The 26961-nt window shown below is 41.9% G+C and overlaps 1 protein-coding gene across 1 annotated transcript in view; it reads left to right on the top strand.

The window, feature by feature from the left end:
• The first annotated feature begins 2735 nt into the window (after nt 1-2735).
• LOC116984018 (tetratricopeptide repeat protein 41-like) overlaps nt 2736-26961 on the top strand; it is a 34685-nt gene continuing 10459 nt past the window's right edge. Inside the window, exons 1-10 of the mRNA XM_033038048.1 lie at nt 2736-2979; nt 11540-12589; nt 15863-16082; nt 17066-17280; nt 18582-18745; nt 19469-19937; nt 21460-21699; nt 22621-22810; nt 25038-25222; nt 26683-26822. Of these exons, the coding sequence (XP_032893939.1) occupies nt 11788-12589; nt 15863-16082; nt 17066-17280; nt 18582-18745; nt 19469-19937; nt 21460-21699; nt 22621-22810; nt 25038-25222; nt 26683-26822 (2625 nt within the window). The 5' untranslated portion in view covers nt 2736-2979; nt 11540-11787. The remainder of the gene's footprint in view (nt 2980-11539; nt 12590-15862; nt 16083-17065; nt 17281-18581; nt 18746-19468; nt 19938-21459; nt 21700-22620; nt 22811-25037; nt 25223-26682; nt 26823-26961) is intronic.

Genomic DNA, 26961 nt, shown 5'->3' with positions numbered 1-26961 from the left:
TGGGCACTTGCATGGGCCCCAGTTATGCATGCCTCTTTGTCGGGTATGTCGAACAATCCCCGTTCCAGGTGTACCCTGGCCCTATCCCCGAACTCTACCTCTGCTGCATTAACGACTACATCGGTGCTGCCTCCTGCACCCATGCAGAACTCACTGACTTCATCAACTTCACGACTAATTTCCATCCTACACTCAAATTCACTTGGACCATCTCTGACATCTCCCTACCATTTCTGGATCTCACCGTCTCCATCACAGGAGACAGACTATTGACCGACATCTACTACAAACCTACTGACTCCCATATCTATCTAGACTACACTTCTTCCCATCCTGCTTCCTGTAAAGACTCTATCCCCTACTCCCAATTCCTCCATCTATGCCGCATCTGCGCCCAGGATGAGGTTTTCCATACTAGATGTCCTCATTCTTTAGGAAACGGGGGTTTCCCTCTTCCATTATAGATGAGGCTCTCACTAGGGTCTCTATATCACGCAGCTCCACTCTTGCTCCCTTTCCCCCCATTCTTAACAAGGACGGTCCCCCTTGTCCTCACCTTCCACCCCATCAGCCGTCGCATATAGCATATAATCCTACAACACTTTCCCCACCTCCATCGGGCTCCCACTGCTGGCCACATCTTCCCATCTCCACCCCTTTCTGCTTTCCGCAGAGACCGTTCTTAGCAACCACAGGAGATGCAACACCTGTCCCCTTACCTCCCCCCTCGACTCCATCCAAGGACCCCGACAGTCCTTTCAGGTTAGGCAGAGGTTCACATTGCACCTCCTCCAACCCCATCTACTGTATCTGGGTGTGGACTCTTATAAATCGGCGAGACCAGATGTAGACTGGGCGATCGTTTCGCTGAACACCTTCGCTCAGTCTGCCTGTCTACTTGACAAACACTTTAATTCTCCTTCCCATTCCCACACTGACCTTTCTGTCCTAGGCCTCCATTGTCAGAGTGAGGCCAAACACAAATTGGAGGACCAGCATCTCATTTTGCTTGGGCAGCTTACAAACCAGCGGTATGAATATTGACCTCTAACTTCAAGGAACCCTTGCATACCTTCTTTCTCCATCCCTCCCCCACCCAAGTCGTATCAGGTTCAAAGTCGTCTTGTTGAGTCTCAATGTTTGTAACTCGTTTTCATCTAACATACAGCTAATATTGGTCTGTTTCCTTTATCATCATTACTTTTTTGCATATAGAAACAGAAAAATAGGTGCAGTAGGCCATTCGGCCTTCGAACCAGCACCACCATTCAATATGATCATGGCTGATCATTTAAAATCAGTACCCCGTTCCTGCTTTTCGCCCATATCCCTTGATTCCTTTAGCCCTAAGAGCTAAATCTAACTCTCTCTTGAAAACATCAAGTGAATTGGCCTCCACTGCCTTTTGTGGCAGAGAATTCCACAGATTCACAGCTCTCTGGGTGACGTTTTTCCTTACCTCAACCCTAAAAGGCCTACCTCCCTTATTCTTAAAATGTGACCCCTGGTTCTGGACTCCCCCAACATCTGAAACATTTTTCCTGCATCTAACCTGTTCAATCCCTTAAGAATTTTATATGATTCTGTATGATGCCCTCTCATCCTTCTAAATTCCTGTGAATACAAGCTCAGTCGATCCATTCTTTCATCATATGTCGTCCTGCCATCCCAGGAATTAACCTGGTGAACCTACGCTGCACGACTCTGTAGCCTCAACTTCATTCTCCTATTCATCTATCACCTATTATCTTTTTCTTATTAAGAATTTATCCTTAACATTGCTTCAGACTGCTTCCATAAACCTTCGAGGAAGGAAGTTTCAAACTTTCATGATCCTCGAAGGTAAAGATTTTGCCTCTTTGCCTGAAATGGGCAACCCAGTCTGAAGAAGGGTCTCGACCCAAAACATCGCCCATTCCTTCTCTCCATAGCTGCTGCCTGTCCCGCTGAGTTACTCCAGCTTTTTGAGTCTATCTTCCCTTATTTATAAACATCGATATCTAGTTGTAGAATCTGGAGTCGGATTTCAACTCGGAGCTCTCTGACCCAAGTGTGGTGTAGGTGCTGCTAAGGAGACTGCATGGAAGTTGATTCATTTGTGTTTCAACTGTACCCGTGGTATTCAGGAAACCATTCTACAAGGTGTTTCAGCCAATAACCCTGATGTGACTCCTGTGAGCACCCAGCAGTCTTTCACTATATTAAAGGAAATATAAATTATGTAAGTAATTGCTTAATATTGAGTGGTAAATTATTGGCTTTTTTTTTCCTGGAGATTGATTAAAACAGTGCAAGGTTCCAGAAACGGCACCCGCCACGACTCACCGAAAGCCAACAGCGCGCACATCAGCGCCAGGAACCAGGTTTGCTTGGTCTTCATCATTATCGTCGTCGTCCTTCCCACCTCGGAAGGTACTCTGGCTCACTTGAGTAAGACGCTGCTCGAGCCCGGACACAGAGACGGAGACAAACACACGCGGCCACCTGTCTCCGCTCCGCCCGCCGCCCACAATGCGGCCGCCCGGCGCCGTTCGGCCAATAAAGCGGGCGGGCGGGGGGGGGAGGGGGCGGGGCGAGGGCTCGGCCAATCACAGCGCCCCACGCAAAAGCCCGCGCCCCAATGCCCGCGCGCGGCCGACGCTCCTCGGCCAATCAGCGCCCTCCATGTACCAGCACCTACGTCGAGAGCGTGGCTCGCCCTGATTGGCGACCAACCCGTCTCCAAGATGAAGCGCTTCACTGTTATTATAATTGTTGCACTGTAAAGCCTTACAGTTTTCCGAGGCAAAGTCATAAATATTTCGTTTCACGCAAAAAAATTAAAAATCTGGATTTTCACCTTTGTCTTCTACATTTGCTTCCGGGTCATTGCTGTCCCGATCATTGACCTTAGCAACCAGCCCGGGAGACGGTTGCCATGGTAACGGCCGATGCTCCGGTGTCGGGGACAGCGAGAGGCCCAGGAAAGAAAGCCTCCAGGTGAGCCCTGCCCTTTACTTCTTCCAACAAAGTTTATATACTTGCAATCAATTTATGATACGGATAGATCCGAGTTGCATAGTTCGCAATTTTATTCTTAAGAATTAATTATGTGCAGCAACAATGCGTGGGCAAATGCTCAAGGATCCTATGAGTAGCAATGTTACAACATTTTGAGATTTTAAAAATCATGTCTGTAATTTATCCCATCAGATAAAGCATAAACAGAAGTTTAATTTGTCACCTAATTCACTTTCATATCTTCAGTATTAAAAAAGTTATGGCCATTTTCATACTCGGAAATTAGCATCTTGTTCCCTGTTGCGTTTCCATTGACTTAATACAAAAGCTGTGATCGAGGACAGTCAAATGGCCATAACTTTCTTAAAAATTAAGAGAACTAAAAGAAATTTTCAGTTATTATAGATTGAAGCATTCTGAAACAAATATGAAACAATCTTACTTAGATGACTTGAAATTAAAGCATATAATTAGTTAGTTACCTAATTGTAGCTAATTACAAAATTCAATTACTAGATCTAAACATCTATCAATTTCTTAAGAATAGATTAACATTTTTAAATAGCCTAAGTGTCCAAATAACATTCACACAAGAATTCACAATATAACATAATTTTAAAATCTCATTGTCATGGATTTATAGGCCAAATGGAAGGAATTTAATGTTTAATACCTGTAAATTAATGGCCATTTAAGTCAACTGGCGAGTGTTTTTTCTGGAACCGACCATTTGAAACGTTGCGGTTTGCAGTGATTTGGACCCCCATATCAGCATGAAAAACACTGCCAGTTGGTATGGGGACTAAATCACCATTTCGCAACTTAAAATGTGAACTAAAGACATCTTAAGGACCACTTTAAAACATAAAAATAAACAGCTTTCTTTTACCTGTCACCTACATGAAATCCGTCCCCGTTGTCGCCGTTGATGGCTTTAGAAGCTGATTTTAAAATGACTCCAGCGCTGAACGAGTCGGGCGATTTAAAAAATATATATACACAGAACGGCAGTCGGAACGATTCTTCAGCAAAAGCTTGCACTCCAACCAAATATAATCCAGGACAAGGTAGGAAAAAAAACGCGTTTTAACCCCGACCCCCCCCCCCCCCCCTCAAAGGCGCCAAAATCGCGCACACTGCCAGCGGCAGAATTGCAGCCCAGCTGAAGGTAAGTATTGTAACATACCTATTCAAAAGTCCTAAGAGTCACGAGTTTAATGTCCGCTTTGATCATTCGTTTTCACGCCTTGCCTTCCAATATCTCTAGTCTCCCTCTCCCCTGACTCTCAGTCTGAAGAAGGGTCTCTACCCGAAATGTCACCTTTTTCCACATAGCTCCATCCTATCCCCCTGGTCCAATCACTCCCTACCTATGTCCAAGACATCTCACACACTCTTCATCTCTTCAACGACTTCAGTTTTCCAGGCCCCCACTCCATCATGTTTACAATGGATCTCCAGTGACTCTACACCTCCATCCCCCACCAGGAAGGTCTTAAAGCACTCCGTTTGTTCCTCGACTGCAGAACCAGCCAAATTCCATCTACTAATACTCTCCTCTGCCTAGCAGAGCTGGTACTTACCCTCAACAACTTCTCCATCGACTCCTCATACTTCCTCCAAGTCCAAGGCTTAGCTATGGGCACTTGCATGGGCCCCAGTTATGCATGCCTCTTTGTCGGGTATGTCGAACAATCCCCGTTCCAGGTGTACCCTGGCCCTATCCCCGAACTCTACCTCTGCTGCATTAACGACTACATCGGTGCTGCCTCCTGCACCCATGCAGAACTCACTGACTTCATCAACTTCACGACTAATTTCCATCCTACACTCAAATTCACTTGGACCATCTCTGACATCTCCCTACCATTTCTGGATCTCACCGTCTCCATCACAGGAGACAGACTATTGACCGACATCTACTACAAACCTACTGACTCCCATATCTATCTAGACTACACTTCTTCCCATCCTGCTTCCTGTAAAGACTCTATCCCCTACTCCCAATTCCTCCATCTATGCCGCATCTGCGCCCAGGATGAGGTTTTCCATACTAGATGTCCTCATTCTTTAGGAAACGGGGGTTTCCCTCTTCCATTATAGATGAGGCTCTCACTAGGGTCTCTATATCACGCAGCTCCACTCTTGCTCCCTTTCCCCCCATTCTTAACAAGGACGGTCCCCCTTGTCCTCACCTTCCACCCCATCAGCCGTCGCATATAGCATATAATCCTACAACACTTTCCCCACCTCCATCGGGCTCCCACTGCTGGCCACATCTTCCCATCTCCACCCCTTTCTGCTTTCCGCAGAGACCGTTCTTAGCAACCACAGGAGATGCAACACCTGTCCCCTTACCTCCCCCCTCGACTCCATCCAAGGACCCCGACAGTCCTTTCAGGTTAGGCAGAGGTTCACATTGCACCTCCTCCAACCCCATCTACTGTATCTGGGTGTGGACTCTTATAAATCGGCGAGACCAGATGTAGACTGGGCGATCGTTTCGCTGAACACCTTCGCTCAGTCTGCCTGTCTACTTGACAAACACTTTAATTCTCCTTCCCATTCCCACACTGACCTTTCTGTCCTAGGCCTCCATTGTCAGAGTGAGGCCAAACACAAATTGGAGGACCAGCATCTCATTTTGCTTGGGCAGCTTACAAACCAGCGGTATGAATATTGACCTCTAACTTCAAGGAACCCTTGCATACCTTCTTTCTCCATCCCTCCCCCACCCAAGTCGTATCAGGTTCAAAGTCGTCTTGTTGAGTCTCAATGTTTGTAACTCGTTTTCATCTAACATACAGCTAATATTGGTCTGTTTCCTTTATCATCATTACTTTTTTGCATATAGAAACAGAAAAATAGGTGCAGTAGGCCATTCGGCCTTCGAACCAGCACCACCATTCAATATGATCATGGCTGATCATTTAAAATCAGTACCCCGTTCCTGCTTTTCGCCCATATCCCTTGATTCCTTTAGCCCTAAGAGCTAAATCTAACTCTCTCTTGAAAACATCAAGTGAATTGGCCTCCACTGCCTTTTGTGGCAGAGAATTCCACAGATTCACAGCTCTCTGGGTGACGTTTTTCCTTACCTCAACCCTAAAAGGCCTACCTCCCTTATTCTTAAAATGTGACCCCTGGTTCTGGACTCCCCCAACATCTGAAACATTTTTCCTGCATCTAACCTGTTCAATCCCTTAAGAATTTTATATGATTCTGTATGATGCCCTCTCATCCTTCTAAATTCCTGTGAATACAAGCTCAGTCGATCCATTCTTTCATCATATGTCGTCCTGCCATCCCAGGAATTAACCTGGTGAACCTACGCTGCACGACTCTGTAGCCTCAACTTCATTCTCCTATTCATCTATCACCTATTATCTTTTTCTTATTAAGAATTTATCCTTAACATTGCTTCAGACTGCTTCCATAAACCTTCGAGGAAGGAAGTTTCAAACTTTCATGATCCTCGAAGGTAAAGATTTTGCCTCTTTGCCTGAAATGGGCAACCCAGTCTGAAGAAGGGTCTCGACCCAAAACATCGCCCATTCCTTCTCTCCATAGCTGCTGCCTGTCCCGCTGAGTTACTCCAGCTTTTTGAGTCTATCTTCCCTTATTTATAAACATCGATATCTAGTTGTAGAATCTGGAGTCGGATTTCAACTCGGAGCTCTCTGACCCAAGTGTGGTGTAGGTGCTGCTAAGGAGACTGCATGGAAGTTGATTCATTTGTGTTTCAACTGTACCCGTGGTATTCAGGAAACCATTCTACAAGGTGTTTCAGCCAATAACCCTGATGTGACTCCTGTGAGCACCCAGCAGTCTTTCACTATATTAAAGGAAATATAAATTATGTAAGTAATTGCTTAATATTGAGTGGTAAATTATTGGCTTTTTTTTTCCTGGAGATTGATTAAAACAGTGCAATCGCAGCGTGCAGATCATGTCTCACACAAGGACAGTTTCTGAACGGTCTTTCTATTAATTAGGGTACAGACCAATTCTCCTCTACCTCATTACAGACATTTGACTTAATGTCTGGAAGTGTTGCGCTGTAATGCTGAGAACTATATTCTGCACCCTCTATCTTTCCCTTCACTTTACTTATTATATTTCAGTTTGGCTTTGTATTTATGTGTAGTATGCTACAGAAGACTGTAGAGGCCAAGTCAATGGATATTTTTAAGGAGGGGATTGACAGATTCTTGATTAGTACGGGTGTCAGGGGTTATGGGGAGAAGGCAGGAGAATGGGGTTGAGAGGGAAAGATAGATCAGCCATGATTGAATGGCGTAGTAGACTTGATGGGCCGAAAGGCCTAATTCGGCTCCTATAACATATGAACTTACAGTAGGTATCTGCTCTGATTGGATAGCATGCAAAATGATGCTTTTCACTTTACCTCAATATACATGTCTGGAAATGTTGTGCTGTAATGTTGAGGACTATATTCTGCATTCTCTATCTTTCCCTTTATCTATTGTACTTGACTCAGACAGAGGAAAGGTCTCGACTTGAAACGTCTCTCCAGAGATACTACCTGTCCCGCTGAGTTACTCCAGCAATTTATATCTATCTTTGGTTTAAACCAGCATCTGCAGCTCGTTCCACATACCCACCACCCTCTGAGTGATAATGTATTAATCCCTACCCCTTTCACCTTAAATATATGTCATCTTGTTTTTAATTCCCCTACTCTGCATAAAAGAATGAATTCATTGACGATGTTGGGGGAATTCCAGAACTCATTGGAGTAGAATATTCCAAAGATTCAGCACCTCTGAATGAAGAAAGTTCTCCTCATCTCTGCGTTAAAAAACCTTCCCCTTATTCTGAGACCATGACTCTTAGTTCTAGACCCTCAGCAAGGAGACAAATCCTCCCTGGGTTCAGCCTGTGGAGCTATGAAAAATGTCACAAATAAGTTTTCAATGCGACCACCTCTCATACTCTTGAACTCGAGAAAATACAGGCTTGGTCCACTCAATCTCTGCTCCTGTGATGGATCAGTCATCATAGGAACTAATCTGAAGAACAAGTTGTTCAAAATACACATTTGAAAGTATTGAACAGTGATTTATTTTGCATAATAAGAAATAACATTGTAGCCACTAAGTGAATAGGCTTACAATTGATAACCTTTAAGAAGACATTACTAAAAGTAATGTTTAGTGAGGAGGCCAGTTTTCTTTCACACGCTGTTACAACTTGTGTCTTCTAATCAACTGTCTTGGTTATGTCAGCAGGCTCCTAGAAGATACAGTTGTAAATTCTTTGCAGAAGTTATCAGTGAATTTCATACTTAGGCCAGCAAACAGTAGCAAAACAGGATTGATCAAGGGAGGTTTAGACCATTTTGAAGGACAATCTGCTTAAGTGTTGCCAGACAACTATCTTGCTCTCAACATTAGCAAGACTAAGTAGCTGATTGGTGGCTCCAGGAAGGGAAAATCAAGGGATCATACACCAATCTTCAGTGGTGGGATGGTGGCAGAGGGAGACAACAGCTTGAAATTTAGTTTAGAGTAACATTGTGAAAACAGGCACCACCGAGCCTTTGCTGACCAGCGATCACCCATACACTAGTTTTATCCTACGCAGTAGGGACAATTTACAGATGCCAATTAACCTACAAACCCGCACGTCTTTGGAATGTGGGAGGAAACTGGAGCAGCCGGAGAAAATCCACACAGTCACAGGGAGAATGTACAAACTCCACACAAACAGCACATGGAGCAGAATTAGGCCATTCGGTCCATCGAGTCTACTCTGCCAATCAATTATGGCTGATCTATCTTCCCTCTCAACCTCATTCTCCTGCCTTCTCACTGTAACCTTAGACACCCTTACTAATCAATGAATTCCACAGATTCACCAACCTCTGACTTAAGAGATTCCTCCTCACCTCCTTTCTAAAGGTACGTCCTTTTATTCTGAGGCTGTGCTCTCTAGTCCAAGACTCTCCCTCTCGTGGAAACATCCTCTCCACATCCACTGTATCCAGGCCTTTCATTGTTCGAGGTGGAAAATGTTATTGAATGGGGGCCTACACCTTCTATTGTGTTCTTGTGAAATAATTATCTATATAATTAAAAGTCTCATCTTGACCACTTCCTGTTTGCACTGCATATTGATTTTAGAAAAAACGGCACCACTCACTTTTTGGCCATCTTACTCAGAGTCCCCCTCCGCTGCGCAGGACAAGAGGATTTTTCCCATCAATGAAAAATAAAAGACTTATTAATGTTTAAAAAATGTTGAGATTCTCTTGTCAATCACGCCATGAACGCCACGCCTCTTCCGGTGGAAGGGGGGAGGGACTATAAAACCCAGAAGTGTTTTATAATCCCTGGCTCAGTCTCTGCAAGATGGGGGAGCGAGAGGTCACGACTCTCTGTCTGATCTGTGAATCAATTGAACACGCTGAATGTCTACTGAACTGTGAGTGTGTTTTTTATGTGGTTTATATGTGTTTTTTATATGGTTTTGTGGTGTTTTATGTGGTTTTATGGTGGTTTCACCCTGCTGGAAATGGTATGAAACTGCATTTGAACTTGATGGCGTTGCACCCTGCATGAAATGGTATGAAACTGCACTTGAATTATGTGGCCTTGCACCCTGCTTGAAATGGTAGGAAACTGCATTTAAATTTGGTGGCTTTACACCGTGCTTGAAATGTTGTGTTTGGGGACCAGCCCTTCCGTGTGAACATGGGACCCAACGGGTCCCACTTAGTCTAGTACTTATTAAAACTCTGTGTGGGTGTGTGGGTGTCATTTCTCCTTTGAAACGTATCTCCTCGAAAACCAGACGCCGAAACGGGGAAAGTTTTACATATTTCAGTAGCGATTTACCTTATGATTTTAGAAATCCACTCCTGTAAATTTGGTCAATTATTTCCCGATATTTTCACTAAAATTGTTCACCAAACTGACTGTTTTTTCCAAATATCGCCGCAGGCCAGCTGCTGACATCACAATGCCTTTGTTGCTCGTGACCAGCTGCGCAGACTTTCAATGCGCAGCCAGTTACGCTCCCCACTCCCCGCTCCCTTCCTCCTCCTCTTCCCCCACCTTTCCCCACGACCACTCCCCACCCACTCGGGCCCTGAATCCTGCAGCTGGCAACCGCCTACGGGAGAGTTCAGGAATCAGCCCTCCTCTGTGACGACCCCTTCCCCCACCCCCGGAGTCTCGATTGAGGCCGCTGAAGTCCTTTGGTTGACGAGCTCTCCGCTGCCCGCTCATTTCCTCCTTTCCTACTCGGGCCTTGAAGCCTGAATCCTGCAGCCTGCAGCCGGGAGCCTCCCCCGCCCCCTCCCCCTCCCTCCCGCTACTAATAGCACGCGCTGCCAGTCACATTGCTCGCAAGGCCTTTGAAAAAAAACACGCTGTCTTCTTGCAGCGAGGGAGCGAGTCATTATTGCGTCCAAGAACCAGCCCTCACCTCTGACGACGCGCCCCCCCCCCCAACCCCTCAAACTCTTCCCCCCCGATCCCTCTCCCCCCTCTCCCTCTCTGCCCCCCTCATTCTCCCTCTCCCTCCGCTCCTCTCTCTGCCTCTGTCCCTCCCTCTGCCTCTGTGTCCCTCACTGTGTCCCTGTCTGTGTCCCTCTCTGTGTCCCCCTGTGTGTCTCTGCGTCCCTCTCTTCCTCTGTGTCCCCCTCTCTTCCTCTGTGTCCCCCTCTCTTCCTCTCTGTCCCCCTCTCCGCCTCTGTCCCCATCTCCGCCTCTGTCCCTCTCTCTGCTTCTGTGTCCATCCATCTGCCTCTGTGCCTGTCTGTCCCTCTGTGCCTCTCTGTCTCCCTTTGTCTCCCTCTCTGTGCCCCTCTCTGTGTCCTTCTAGTGTGTCTCTGTGTACCTCTCTTCCTCTCTATCCCCCTCTCTGCCTCTGTGTCCCTCTCTCTGCCTCTGTATCCACCCCTCTGCCTCTGTGTCCCTCTCTCTGCCTCTGTATCCACCCCTCTGCCTCTGTCCCTCTCTGTCCTTCTGTGTCCCCCTGTATGTGCCCCTCTGTGCTTCTGTGTCCCTCTCTGTGCCTCTGTGTCGCTCTCTGTGTCCCGCTCTCTCTATCCCCCCTCTCTCTCTTGCCGCGCCTGCGAGTTGGGGGCCATGCGTGAGGGGATTGGGCCGGGAATAGATAAAAGGAGTGAATTAATAATATTAATAAAATATCAATGGGGTGGTTTTTGTGTTAGTGGGGTGGTAAATGTGTGTGTGTGAGGGGTTGGTTAGTGTGTGTGACGCTGCAGGCCGCCCCCTCCCCCCACAACCGTGTGTTGAGGGGACGGGACCCAACGGGTCCCCCTTGGTCTAGTATATACATATATCCTTTTTGTTTTGTATGGCTTCCTGCTGCTGATATTTTTTTCTTTGTTTTGTAAAACAAATGGCTTCTATCTTTCTCTTGTAGTGTATATTTTATTTGTGAAACAATCGAATACTTTTTTTTCTAAATATACTAGAGATATGCACTTTTTTCCATTGCAGCCACAAATTGACAGTGATTTCTTTTAAAAATTCTATTTCAACAGCTGCACAGAAGCTGAAGTTATCAGCGATGTGGAAACGTGGAACCATAGTTGTTTTACAGCAAGAATGGGCGTAGTGAACCTGGCAAAAAGATATACAACCATCACCAGAATGGCTTACTTAATTTCATCTGTACTTTCTACAATTTTAGGGATAGAAACAATACAAGGATGCTGAAAGTCTTAACCGGAATGAAAGAAGTGGTGTTCCTGTAAATACAACTTTAGAAATTGTGTGAAATCTTTTAACCATGTCTAATGTAAACGAATCTCTAAAAAAGTTGAGGAACTCCAAGAGAGAGGAAAATGTATACCTTGCACAACACCCTGAATGTATCTACCGACCACCCATTGAGGTGCTTCTCTGTTCATCAGTGAAGGATTTTCAAAAGGAAAGAAAGTATTTAAAAAGCGATATATTTCCTATTTTAAGTGATTTCTGCAAAACCAGAAGAAGCTGCTTTAAAGTAATGGATATACATCAAACTCTGAAAGAGGGATATCACCACACAAACACAAAGTCCCACCAGCTAAAGATAACGCTAGATTATATCACCAAGCACTCCCCTTTCCTCCTTTGCTTGTTAGGTGAAACATATGGTGACTATAGCACAACATGCTTTTCAGCGAAAGAATCAGATATAGAAGGATTATCCGAGCTAGAAAGGAATATATACATCGCAGCAAATAACGGTTATTCTTGGATATTGAATGAACCCCACCTAACCTGCAGTCTGATGGAGCTTGAGATAACCGAAGCAGCTTTTTTAAATGACTCTCGATCCAGCTTCTTTTACTATCGAGATCCTCAGCACATTGATGATATACTTCTGAATGTCCCACAAAATAAAAGACAGCCCATATATAATATCTACAAAAGCAGAGATCATGAGGAAGAAAGGAAGATATGGGAGTTGAAGGAAAAAATAGTCAATAAAGGATTACCTGTCACATTTTTTAGGACATTAGAAGAATTAGGGGAAGCGGTCTTGAAAGATTGGAGAAATATAATTGATAAGTTGTATCCCATGGATTCAGTTCATTTGAGTACAGGTAAGATTATCTCATGTATTTGAAAAGGTCTATGCACAGTAATCGTCTTGGCATTGATGATGATGGAGTATCATTGAATCATTGAATGATGATGTAACTGGACGATAATGTAAGAGAAAACTATTCTAGAGCAGGAAATGGAAATAGTACACTTGGTTCAGCTCTTAAGCATGTTTCTATAAAACCAATTGGATATGAGGTGGCACAGTGGCGCAGCAGTAGAGTTGCTGCCTTACAGTGCCAGAGACCCGGGTTCGATCCTGACTATTGGTGCTGCCCATATGGAGTTTGTATGTTTTCCCTGCAACTGCGTGGGTTTTCTCCAGATGCTCTGGTTTCCTCCCACATTCTGAAAACGTGCAGGATTGTAGGTTAATTGGCTTCTGTAAATTGTCCCTAGTGTAGGATAGAACTAATGTAAATGGGTGATCGCAGGTCAATGCGGACTCGGTGGGCAGAAGGGCTTGTTTCCATGGTGTATCTCTAAAACTAAAACTAAAATTAAAATTATAATACGATTGATGAATTATGGAACACTATTTGTATTAGGCAGGCCGAATTGGTTATAGTACTATTTCAATTGGGAACTAGAGAACCGTTTTATAGTTACTTTGGATATTGACAAGCTCTTGTGTAATAGCAGAACTAACTACTCAAATCAACACTTGGGGGAAAGGGATAGAGTGGTGGAAGAAAATAAAAAATCTCAATATCCATATTTTAATCCATTGTCTGCGTTACACCATATAACCAAACTGTTGTATGTCATTTTTTAATACTGCCACCAAGAATAAAAAAAAACTATTCCATCACTTGAATTGATTGAAACATACCGCAGGGAAACAGGCTCTTCAATCCACCAAGTTCATGCTGACCATCAACCTGTTCAGACAGGTCCTGTTATCTTACTTTCGCATCCACTCCCACACACATTAGGGGCAATTTACAGAGGCCAATGAACCCACAAACCCGCACGTCTTTGTGATATTGGAAAAAACCTGAGCACCCAGAGAAAACCATGGAGAACGTGCAAACTCCACACAGACAGCACCTGAGTTCAGGATGGATCCTATGTCTTTCGTGATGTGAGGCAATGGCTCTACCATCTGTACCGCACTGAATCTTTATCCATTGAGCATTAGTGAAATTTCAGAGATTGCAAATATTTTCTTTTGTTATTTCAATGTTTTTATCCCATTGCTTCACTGCTTTTATTCTGCATTTAGTTCTTTCACCCCTGTATAATTCTTGGACCAGGTCTAAAAATACATTAAGGCCAGTTTTATGCATGTTTAATTTTCAATTAGACACATGCAAAGTTAATGTAGGATAGTTATGCAATGAATATTGATGTTTCTCATGGCCAGTTTTAACATTTAGTATTAAATTAAAATCCCTGATTACAAATTCCATCATAACAGCTGTAGAATTATAATTAAAATAATAAAATTAATATCTGAAATTAAAAATCTGCAATCTATGTTGGCTACCAGATTGTGCTAAAACATCATCTTTCACTGAGGAACTTTCTTCAAGGAACTTTCAAATCTCGTTCTGGCCAAGAGAATACAATCGGAATGGTGAAACAGTTGCCATGGTGTTTACTATCTGATACTGGTCATCTATCATCAACTTCTGTCCCAATTATGTAAACTAAGCAATAATCATCATTGTGTGTTTACAATCGTGATGGCCTTTCAAGGCTAAGTTTCCTTCAAAACAGCACAAATCTTCTCTCAGGACGGCAACTTTGTGGCTCCACTACTTATCACGAAGGAAGTTGCAGAACTGGGTAAAGAGCTGTTGACCTCAATGGTCCATCCTCAAGGTTGGACCATTGTCATGAGGGGGCTAGCTGGATAATGGCATTGCTTAGGGCCCTGACTGGTGGATCCATAATGTTGTTTTCCTGAGAGAAGACAGCAGATTTGTGCTGTACAATGGCAGTGTCTGTATCTTGAATAAGTAATGTTCTAGAAGAGCAGATTGTTGAAATTCTGTGACACCTTGAAGGTCCATCTAAATGCTGTGCCATGATAAACGAACCATCCCCACATGAGTAAAGTCAGAGCTCTTATTGCAGTGCATGTGTGTGGCTTCTGTCTGTTGGTCAGTGGAAACTTAAACATCAATCGCCAGTTGCTAAACTGCAATGAGTGCCGACATGGAGCTGACCACATGTTTTATGCTGGACTTCAGGCTCCATGTGAAGCTGTACGCAAGATTGTAGCTGAAATCTTCCATCTCACACACACTTTTACAGAAACCTGACAGTGCCACAAACATCTTAATGTGTATGTTTATCAGCCTTCCTCCATTGGCTTCCATGTAGTAGTTCTCATGAATGACTCCTGGAGCTGAACTGGCATATGACCCTATCGCTCGGTACGCTGGTGTATGAGCTAACTGTTTCCCTTAGACTGATTGGATTGCTGCCATCTCTATCATCAATTAAAGATCTCAACTCTGAACTTGCAGAGGTGATGTTTTGGGTCGGGACCCTACCATAGACTCAAAACGTTCCATGTCCTCCAGAGATGCTGCCTGAACCACTGAGTTCCTCCAGCACTTTGCGTTCCAGGCAAAGTTCCATCATCAGCAGTTCATTGTGTCTCAACTCTGATGGCTACAATGTTCTGGTATCTGAACTGGTGGATATCATTGTATGATGGAGTGCGACAGTGCCTTCTTCTTCTCTGGAAGCCCACAGGTTTATGGCCAACTTGTATACTTTTGCTATTTGAAATGAGAAATAGGATGGCATGGTGGCCTAGCGGTAGAGCTACTGCCTTACAGCATCAGACACTAGGGTTCGATTTGTCTACGGGTGTTTTCTGTATGGACTTTCTACGTTTTCCCCGTAACCCGCATGGGTTTTCTCCAAGATCTTTGGTTTCCTCCCACACTCCAAAGATGTACAGGTTTGTAGGCTAATTGGCTTGGCATAAATGTAAAATTGTGTATGTACGGTAGTATTAACAAGCGGGGGCCGGTGCCTGCTTCCGTGTTGTTACTCGAAACTAAACTAACCTAAGAAAGACATAAGGATACGTTAAATGGAGGCAGTAGATAGGAAGCGCACATTTAAATTCCCTTTTAATAGACAGAAGAATATGTGGGATAATTGATGGTGTTCTGTGATAAAGATAGTTATATTTGAGTATATCATTGAAGGCAACAGAAAGGACTATAGGTCAAGAATTGTGAAGTACTGTTAATAAATTGCAGATCATTGGTCTAAATGAACTTTGCTAAAAATGTTCTCTCTTTCAGATCATGAGAGTTACCTCGAACTTTCTTATCATGAAGCATTTGCCCAAAAATATTGCAAAGTATTTGTGGAAAATGCAGAAACGCAGAGAGTTTTTGAAATTCTGGACGCATTTGCTGCTTTTCCACAATATGATGGGACACAAAATGGTGATCAAATTGAAGACAATAGCAAGATAACTGACCTTAAACAAGCCAGTCACTCAAGTATCGTGGAGCCAAGGTGCAGTAAATAAAAGGAAAAGGGTTCGAAGTTTGTTCCAGGATTGTAACTCAACATTGCAATTCCACATCTCATTGAGTTACTGAACTTCTAGTTTTATATTTTGAATGTGTTCTCATTTTTTGTCCTGTCGTGTTTCTAACATCACCTATTCTTATCATTTATTCTTTCACTATTCTCGGTAGATTATTGCAAAACATAAGTTTACACAATCCTGATAAATACCTACTGTTATTACTGCACCAACAATGAATTGTCCTGCAGGGTGAATATGAAACACTAAAGATTGCAACACTATATAAAATAGACTGTATGGGTCTTGATATAAATTTAATTTAGTTTAGTTTAGTTTAGAGATACAGTATAGAACAGGCCTTTCAGTCTACCGAGTCCACACTGACCAACACTTGTTTACTAGTTTTAACCTACACTTTAGGGACAATTTACAGAAGCCAGTTAACCTGCAAACATGCTGGTCTTTGGAATGTGGGAGGAAACCAGAGCACCGGGAGAAAACCCACACGGTCACAGGGAGAACGTACGAACTCCATCCAGATCCGTAGTCAGGATCGAACCCAGGTCACTGGAGATGTAAGGCAGCAACTTTACCCCTGCACCACCGTGCGCCCACAAATGGTAGCTTTAAATGCAAAATGATGAGCAAAAATAATCCATTGCTAACTTAAACGTTAACCCTTTCCTTCATTCCTCATTCATAAAGGTCATATATTACATGGAAAATGTGATCAATGATATTTAAAATTAATGTCCATTTCATGAAAAGTAATACCTGTACCACAATCTGAGAAATCCAATTACAATAATTCAATATATTAGCAACTAATTATCTGTGATTTTACAATGACCTTTGAGTTCATTAACGTTTTCCCTGAACTAATAAATTTACAGCAGAATCAACACGTGAAATGGCTATCGAGGTATTTATTGGTCACTTTTTAATATTTCTTCTGTTTGATATGCAGGCCAAACATTACATTTGATTGTAATTCTCTCCTATTGCTTTCTGGAGATAGAGGCTGTGGCAAGACAGCCATGATCTGCAACTGGCTAAAATACTTCAGGAAGGAAAATCCCAATGTCCTGGTATTATCTCAATATGTTGGATGCAGTTCTGCCAGTTATGACATCATGTCTTTCATGAGACGCTGTATTTTAAAACTACGTCTTGAATATTTTGGTAATTATACTTGTTTTAGAATCAGACAAATATTGTTAAGATTTATTCTTTGCCAGACAGAAATCTTTGCTTTAAGAAAGTTGAACTATTCACTATTAGTTCATTTGCACATCATTCTACTGGTGTTGGCATATACTTGAATCTAGGGAGCATATTTCCAAAATATCCAAATAGATAATAATGTTTATTAATGATCTTTGTGGACAACGAGTTGCACTTGTAATTCAAATGCAGTGTTATGGTGGATTAAAAAGAGAAATGTTTTCTTCAATACCGCAGGAAGAAATCAGAGCAAAACTGTCCTTCACACTTTGCATCTTATTATTTGGATGCTTGTGGAATATTACAACAGAAAAATTTTAATCCCACCATAATTCAGATTTGAAATCAATTGAGTCAATGCAAAAATATACTTTTCACCTTATTGGTGTGCTCAAGGCCAAGTCTGAAACTTTCATTTGCCATTATGGGATCTAATACCTTTGGGGGTGGCACAGTAGCGCAGCGGTAGAGTTGCTGCCTTACATCGCCAGAGACCTGAGTTCAAACCTGATTACAGGTGCTGTCTGCGCAGAGTTTGTAGGTTCTCTACGTGACGGCATGGGTTTTCACTGGGTGCTCCGGTTTGCAGGTTAATTGGCATTGATAGTGGCAGACAAAAGTGCTGGAGAAACTCAGCCGGTGCAGCAGCATCTATGGAGCGAAGGAAATAGGCAACGTTTCGGGCCAAAACCCTCCTTCAGACCCTTCAGAATGGCATTGATAAAGTTTGTAAATTATCTCTAGTATGTAGGATAATGCTAATGTACGGGGGTCACTGGTCAGTGCGGACTCGGTGGGCAGAAGGGCCCGTTTCTGCGCTGTATCTCTAAACTAAACCTAAACCTCTTTCAATGTTCATGTGGTACATTGACTACACACTTGATAAACAAGATTGTTTAGAGCAGAACCAACAAAATTAACTAGTTTTCAGTTAACTTGCAGGGACGATTCATGAGTCTCTGGCAATATCTTGACACCGCAGTCAACACTTTAACTTTGATTCTTACCTACTAGTAATGGTAGCATTCCCACCATGTTTGAGTGGAAGTCACCATTCAAATCTGCCAACCTCGTACATAGGTCATCGTCAACTTCAGCCTTACGTTTCCCGTTTTCTGAGTCCAAAATCAGGTGAAGATTAGAAAGACGGGGAGTGTATTTGTCATTTATGAGCAACCATACCTGCAGTTGGCACATTTTAAAACGCACTTGAGATGATTCACATTGAGAATGAAACATTTTTTATAATTGGATTTCAGGAGCTGAAGATCAGCCCAGTGTTTTCAGTGAGAATCCAACAGATGTATGGATATTTCACATGCTTTGTGAGGCCTTCATAGCAGCAATTGGTTTGAAGCCATGTGTGCTTGTGATAGATGGAGCCGACAGGCTATGCGGGACCCGTGGGTTATCAGCACAGCAGGTATGGTGATAATTATTAATAATAAATTCAAATAAATGTATGTTTATAAATCTGAAACCTAACAATCATAATACAGTATTTCAGAGTTTACAGAAAATGAATGAGATTGGTATATTGTCATTAAAAATAGAAAAGTCAAGTCAAGTCAACCCATGTCGTTGAGTTTATTTTCAAACACACAAGTACGATGAGGTGCAGGTGCAATGAAAATCTTGCCAAGAAATTTGAAATAAATATACAAAATGCTGGTAAATGCTCAGCAGGTCAAACAGCATCTGAGGAGAGGGAAACAGAGTTATCATTTCAGATAGGAGCAGGAAACTGGTAATGGTTTACATAAAAAGATACAAAGTGCTGGAGTAACTCAGCGGTCAAGCAGCATCTCTGGAGAACATTGGTAGATGATGTTTCGGGTCGGGACTCTTCATCAGACCCCAAGGGCCTGTTCCTCCCACGCTGTATGACTCTATGACTATTACTGGTTTTAATACATACTTGCTTTGGGTGTTGGTTCATTAGAATATTGAATCTCTGCACAAAACTAGGCATAGTTCCATGGCTCAGTGCCCATCGTCATGTGATTTGATGATTAATTACATTTATTTATAAAAGGTTTATGAAAAGTAGAAAAATCAGCAATTTGTCACATCTCCTTTGGATTACTGGGAATCCGTACTTTGCAAATGTTTGTTGATTAATTGATGTTATCTGTTTTCTGTACAGGTAAAGGAATTTTCATGGCTTCCACAATTTCTCCCAGCTCAGTGTCGACTTATTGTAACAACTGTCGTTTTCAACATGGCCTATATATCACTGTCAAAGCATCAAGATGTAAAGGTGGTGCATATTTCCAGTGTACCGAACTATGAAGAACAAGCCAAGATTTTCCAGGCACATCTGACTGGGCACCATGAAGAAATAAGTCAGAGCCAAATTAAAAATATTATGAGTATAAAACTGAGTTGCTTACCACTAGTCTTGGTTATTTTGGCTAATGAGCTCCAAATATCTGGACCATTCAGAAAGGCTGATTATCTGGAGGAATACCTTGCCTGTCACACTATTCCGGAGCTGTGGAATGCTGTCCTAAAGCGATGGATTGAAGACTACAGTTGGATTAAGGACATAGGAACAACTACGAGAGGAAATGACATCGCTACCTCTGCTAGTACTTCTGATTGCTCCAGCTCAGGTTAGATTCCGTAATTTATATTTTCATATATTGTGTACAATAAGCAGAATCTGCAAAAAGAAACAATATGCTGGGAAAGACAACTGCATAATGTTCACTGTTATTTTATTTTGTAGCAAATATATGCTTTCAATCTATTTTGTTTTCTAGTTTATACTTGAGACAAGTTCAGTTCTAAACAGTTCTAAACAGAAATTGTGGTCAAGTTTATTCAGTGATGCTATATTTAAGAGGGAGTTAGATGTGGCCCTTGTGGCTAAAGGGATCAGGGGGTATGGAGAGAAGGCAGGTACAGGATACTGAGTTGGATGATCAGCCATGATCATATTGAATGGCGGTGCAGGCTCGAAGGGCCGAATGGCCTACTCCTGCACCTAATTTCTATGTTCTATGGAGGAGCCATTGGTCGCTTTATTGAACAGACATGAAATAAGGTAGAGATTTGCCCAAGTAGGTCAGCCCAGTTGACCATGCAAAGTCTTCCCAATGAGCATCTCGAGCAAGATAAGAGACCAATGAAGAAACCTACTTTGTATCACCAGGCATCAATCAAGAAGTACCTACAAACTGTAAAAAGGCCAAAAATCTAAAAAGAGAAGCTGAAGAAGGTGTAAAGTAGCCAATGGTGCAATCATTCTGTGTGAAACTCAAGAGTCTACTATTAGTCGAGAATGGTGGTGGGCAGCAGAAAGCTAATTGGAAATACTGTCCTTGTGCCTCTCCATCCTCAACAACGGCAAAGAAAACTGCACCAGATATCCTATTCATCTTCTCCCATGGTTCACTCCATGTAATGTTAAAGTGACATAGTGCTGACAGTGCAGATAATCTGTTCACCTGAACCAACCAGGCCAATTGCTTAAGTATCCAAATGGATTATTATTGTCACCTGTACCAAAAATACAGTGGAAAGCTGGTTTTACGTGCTACCCAGTCAGATAATTATATACATGAATACAATCATAGCACACAGGTAGTGCAAAAGAGAAAATAAACAGAACTTTTTTTTTCTTGTTTATTACGGGTTTTACAGAGTACTCTGTATAAATATCTATTGTGCTGTTGCAAGTAAGAATTTAATTGTTCTGTTTCGGGACGTATGACAATGGAGAAAATCTTTTTCTCTTTGTGGGGTGTTCACATCAAAGAAAATCCATAAAATTAAAGCTCGAACAACTGTCATGATCGAAAGCATTTGTCCGCACAAAGAATGGTGGAAACCTTCAACTCCACTAAAGAGGGGAGGAAATCTAGCAATTCAAGTTGATGTAATTTTATTAGACGTTAGGGTTATGGAACCATTAAGGGCAGATCAGCTATGATCTAATTCAAACTCACAATATGTTTGAGGAAGCGATTAGCCTGGCTGTAGCATTGGTGGCATGAGCATCACAGATTCTGTTCTCTTCTTTAAAGTAAATTTATATTAAGAATTAGGTAACTTAAAGGAATGTACTGCATCTATTGTAACCTGACTTTTAAAATTACAGTTATTTCTTTATTCCTTTTGTATGTATTGCAGGACCGACGGGATGGGTAGTTGATGTCCTTTGTCTGCTTAGTATATCACGTTGCGGATTAACTGAAGTGGACATCCATCAGCTTCTGGTGTATCTGGGCTACAATGGGGCAGACAAGGTCAGCAAATACGACTGGATTCTTTTCCGGGCTGCATCCATGGAGTGGATACAAGAAATGCCAGATGGACTGCTGAATTTCACTCACCACTCTGTACAGGATGCTGTAGGATATTTCCTACTAGGTAAAATATATATGTCTTAACATTGACGATGACGATTAAAGTGTGAGAGCCATATTTTATTTGCATTATCTATAATGGACAGTTAAAGAATCTCAATCACACGTCAACAATGATACAATGTTTAAGAAACATTTATACAAGTACATGATTAGGATAAGTTTAGAGGGATATGGGCCAAATGCAGGCAGGTGGGACGAGCATAGACGGGGCATGTTGGTCGGCGTGTAAAAGTTGGGCCAAATGGCCTGTTTCTATGGTGTATGACTCTGACTCTATAGTACGTATTTTTGTTGTTGCACTATGAAATGGTGACCAATTCTCCAGACAATTATGCAGAATTCCCATCAGCAGTAACTGTAATGCAATATGGAATTAGCAATATGAGCAATGTTACTTTGGGTATAGTGTATGGTGTCTGTAATCACAAAATCCTGGGTGTCTGGTGCTGCAGGGCAGCATCTCTACCGCTGTGTCACTATGCTGCCAATTGTACTGTGCTGGGACCTGCTCTAGAAACCTCACATTAAATTGTGCCGCTCCAGAAGCAATGTGTGCTCAGTGGCAGAACTAAAGAAATTACTTTTTTGGGTTAGACAATGGATGCCATTCCATTCATGAAGATCACAAACAGATAGATTGAGTTAAATTCTCAGAACAGTGAAAAATGGTCACAAACATGTTTAATGGGAAGGCTATAATTCCAGAAGTAAGTAATTTTCAAATCATAGCTAAAGCATTTCCACCTCGTGGTTCACAAAGTACCAAAATGGCAAAGTTGAACTGACATTGTTTGCACTCTGCATGTGCGCTGTTCTCCAGGGAATGCTAATTGAAAAAAACTATTTAATGACTCGAAAAATAATCTGCTTCTTCAATTCTTATTTCTCTGGGTAGTTTAACTTTTGTTACATTAAATTACAGGTACTATTGTTCCAATCAAAGAATCCACTTTAAAAAGTCCATTTACGTGTAAAAGGAGCAGATTTCACCATCTATTTCAAGAGTATTTGTCACGGCAGTCTTACACTCTGAAACTTTACCAGGAGCTACCTTGGCATCTGAAAACAAGTGGAGATTTCTCTGATTTATGTACCTTTCTAACTAAGCCTCTGTAAGTCAACAATTTATCTTGTTTGAGATAGTGTTTAATCATCACAGTCACAACCTTTAGCCAGGCATCTACCTCTTATTAGAGGGCCGTACGCCCATGTGATAAAACTCCATTAAACGCTATAACTGGACCTCATAATACACATGACTTTTACTAGAGCTCATAATTGTCTGTAATATTTTGGTGTGGGTATTGACATTCAGTGTTAATGGAGGATATTTGATGGCAATGTTTGCACTCTGCATGTGCGCTGTTCTCCAGGGAATGCTGTCGTCAGGTCCTTGCTTCTCCACAGAAAACCTTTGAAAACATGATATTTAGAAATTATTCTTGTTGCAAATGAGTCCATTTACTCTTGATTCCACAGCTTCAGAATAAAAGAACATACCTTTAGAAAGGAGATGAAGAGTCAGACGGTGGTGAATCTGAAATTCATTGCCACAGATGGCTGTGGAGGCCAAGTCTTTGGGTATTTTTTAAGTGGAGATTGATAGATTCTTGATTAATAAGGGTGTCAAAGATTAAGGGTAGTAAGCAGGAGAATGGGGTTGAGAGAGAAAGATAGGTCAGCCATGATTGAATGGTGGAATAGACTCAATGGGCCGATTGGCCTAAGTCAGCTCCTGTTTTTTATGAACTTATGATATCCCAATTAAATTCTCTCCCTCTTTTCTTAATTAGTGGGGCCACATCATCCAAACTACCAGAACAATTGTAAAATCTATAGAATCTTGGACGATGGTAACCCGAGAGCATCCAATAACTCTAAACCCATCTCTTTCAAAGTTCTAAGATAAGGTCTTTGGAATTTATCAACTTTCAAAGTCACCAACTTTTCTAAATTTATTTTTGATTAACATTTAACCTTCTCAATTCCTTGTCTGACCAGACACTTGATTGACTGATATACCCATCAATTGTGTGTCTACTTCAGTGAAGGCAGACACCAAGCAATTGTTTCATTCCTCTGTCATTTCTTTATATGCCATTAATGGAAAGGGACCCACATTAGTCCTTGTTAATCCTTTTCCCTTTACTTACCTATAAAAGCTGTTGCAGTTCAGATTTTTATGTATCTAGCCACTCTTTCCACATTTTAGTTTAGTTCCGTTTTGGGATATAACATGGAATCAAAGGCCCTTCGACCCACCGAGTCCACGCAGACCTGTTCACACCAGTTCTATGTCATCCCACTTTCTCATCCACCCCTTGAAAACTCCAGGCAATTAACAGAGATCAATTAACCTACAAGCCCGCACGACTTTATGATGTGCGATGAAACCAGAACACCCGAAAGAAACCCATGCAGTCACAGGGAGAACATGCAAACTCCACACAGACAACACCCGAGGTCAGGATTAAACCTGGGTCTCTGGCATTGTGAGGCAGCAGCTTTACCTTTTTTCTTTCCTTTATCACTGGATTGGATTTTCTCTGCTAGGTTCTAAAATGCTTCCAACCTTCAGACCTCCTGTTGTTTCTTGCAACTTTTTAATATCTATTCCTTTTAATACTACCTTACTTTCTCTGTTCATCTACATTACTTTTTCTTTGTTTTTTTTCACCTTAATTTTTTTTCCAATTATTTTAAATGCCAACCATTCCTTAATTACAGCCAACTCAAATGCTGTAATTGCAACGCTACAATATTCCTCTAAGAGATGCATTTCTGATGTATTCATTATAATTATTAGAATAGATTAAATAACTCAAATATTTATTGGAAACAACTAATTATTTCAGCTAACCAGAAAGATCACATGTCTAAAATCCTTTAATGAATTAAGTAAAAATGCCTTTTCATCTATGTAATAATGTGGGACAAGTTTGCTATAACGCAGGTTTCCCTAATGTGAATTAAATTGAATGTGATCACATGCAAATTCCACATAGACACAACCGCTGAGGCCAGGATTGAACCCAGGTCTCTGGTGCTGTGAGGCATTAGGTCTACCAGCTGCACCACTGTGCTTCCTGATTGTCTCACAGGATGCTAATAATACTCACTAGTTAAAACTATTGTAGCTCATTCTGACCACAATGGTCAGGAACCCTTCCAAAACTGTTGCAATCTCATTGCAAACCTGGTTGGTTGATTATGGACCTGGTACCCTCAGATTATGTATGCTGGATGATTAATATCAATAGCAGTAAAATGAAATATAAAAGTTAATATCAATAAAAAATCATGTTTAAAATAAAAGGTACTATTTATTTTTTCTTTTAGAATCATGTATACAATTTACGAGAATTCAAAGCATTCATACCAGTTGAAAATGGACCTTGTCTGTTACTGGGATGTGTTATCAAAGGCAGGATTTGATCCTGCAGTTTCCTATCAAAACATGGTAGATGAATTGTTGGCCACATCCAATCTATCAGCAGGATTGAAATATAAATCGACATTCACAGGTACCATCAAAAGGATATTTTTCTCAGTTTCTGATTGAAGATTCACAATTGAAGATTTAAAATTGAAGGAATTAAAGATTGAAACTGAATGAACTCTTGTTTAATTAACTTGAATGTTGTAAATAACAGAAGTCCATGTCATTACCAGTAGGTGGCTCTGTTTTATTATCTTCAAAACAGATCCCTTAATTACAGTGAAGATAGACACAAAATGCTGGAGTAACTCAGCGGGCTAGGCAGCATCTCTGGGGAGAAGGAATGGGGGACGTTTCGGGTCGAGACCCTTCTTCAGACTGCGAGTCAGGGGAGAAGGAAACTAGAGATATGGAAGGGTATAAAGAGCATGTAAGGTGTGGACAAAGGAATAACCAAAGTAGACGATGATCAAGGAAATGTACGATGGTCCATTGTCTACTTTAGTTTAGTTAAGAGATACAGCACGGAAACAGGCCTTTCAGCCCACCGAGTCCGCACCGACCAGCGATCCCCTCACATTAACACAAGCCGGCATACACTTCTACCAAGTATACAGACCCAAGACAATGAACCTACAAACTTGTACGTCTTTGGTGTGTGGGAGGAAACTGAAGATCACGGAGAAAACCCATACTGTCACGGGGAGAACGTACAAACTCCATACAGGCAGCACCCATAGTTGGGATCGAACCCGGATCTCCGGCGCTGCAAATGCTGTCAGGCAGCTACTCTACTGCTGCTCCACCATGCCGCCCTTTGCCGTCGGTTGAAGGGAAGGTGACAACGAGGCAACGAAACAGTAAAATTAATCAGGAGGACAGTGAAACTAGTAGGATAACAGGGTGGGGGAGGGACGGAGAGTGGGAAGGCAATGGTTACTTGAAGTTATAGAAATCTTCCATATCTCTACTTTCCCTCTCCCCTGACTCTAAGTCTGAAGAAGGGCCTCAAACCGAAACGTCACCCATTCCGTCTTTCAAGAGATGCTGCCTGACCCACTGGGTTATGCCAGCATCCTGTGTCTATCATCGGTGTAAACCAGTATCTGCAGTTCCTTCCTACTGAAAGCTTTGTATGCTCATAATATATTCAAATTGTTTTCTTGGTTACATCTTGTGTATATAAACACGAGAGAGAAGCAAACTTTGTCAGTTCCTTTCTCACTGCAAGAGTTGACTATAAGTGAAAATAAGTAACTAAACATCAAAAAATGCAAATGCTGGAAATACGTAATAAAAACAGAAAGTGTTGGAAACACTTATCAAGTCAGGCAGCATCTATGGAAAGAAAAACAAGTGAATATTTCAGGTTGAAGATGTTTCAGTTTAAGAAGGGTCTCTGACCTGAAATGATAAGTCTCCTTCTTTCCACAAATACTGCCTGACGTGGTTGCCAACATTTTCTACTGTTACTAAAATATTAGAGACCTTAATTTCTCAACGGAAAACTTTCATCATGCCTCTGAACATTGTTTGTCATTGCAGATAGTTACAGCAAAGCGATGAGGTACAACAAATGTGTTCAAGCTGCCTTGATATGTTTTACTGCCGAGTTTCTGAAAGAACTCAAGAAGACCACAGCAGCAGAACAATTGCTCCTGATTGCCCAGTCTTTGCTGCCAATGGTAAAATTAACCTTTTTGTCATACCTGCATTTAAATACCAATAATATTCCGAGCAGGAAGGTTCTCCGTAAACAAACATCGTTACAAAAATATACCTGGAAGTCATGATGCAGCTCTATAGGACTTTAGTTAAGTCGCA

This window comes from Amblyraja radiata, chromosome 19 (assembly GCF_010909765.2).
Source record: "Amblyraja radiata isolate CabotCenter1 chromosome 19, sAmbRad1.1.pri, whole genome shotgun sequence".
NCBI lineage: Eukaryota > Metazoa > Chordata > Chondrichthyes > Rajiformes > Rajidae > Amblyraja > Amblyraja radiata.
Note: the sequence above shows the minus strand (reverse complement) of the source record. Positions and strands in the feature narration are given on the sequence as shown.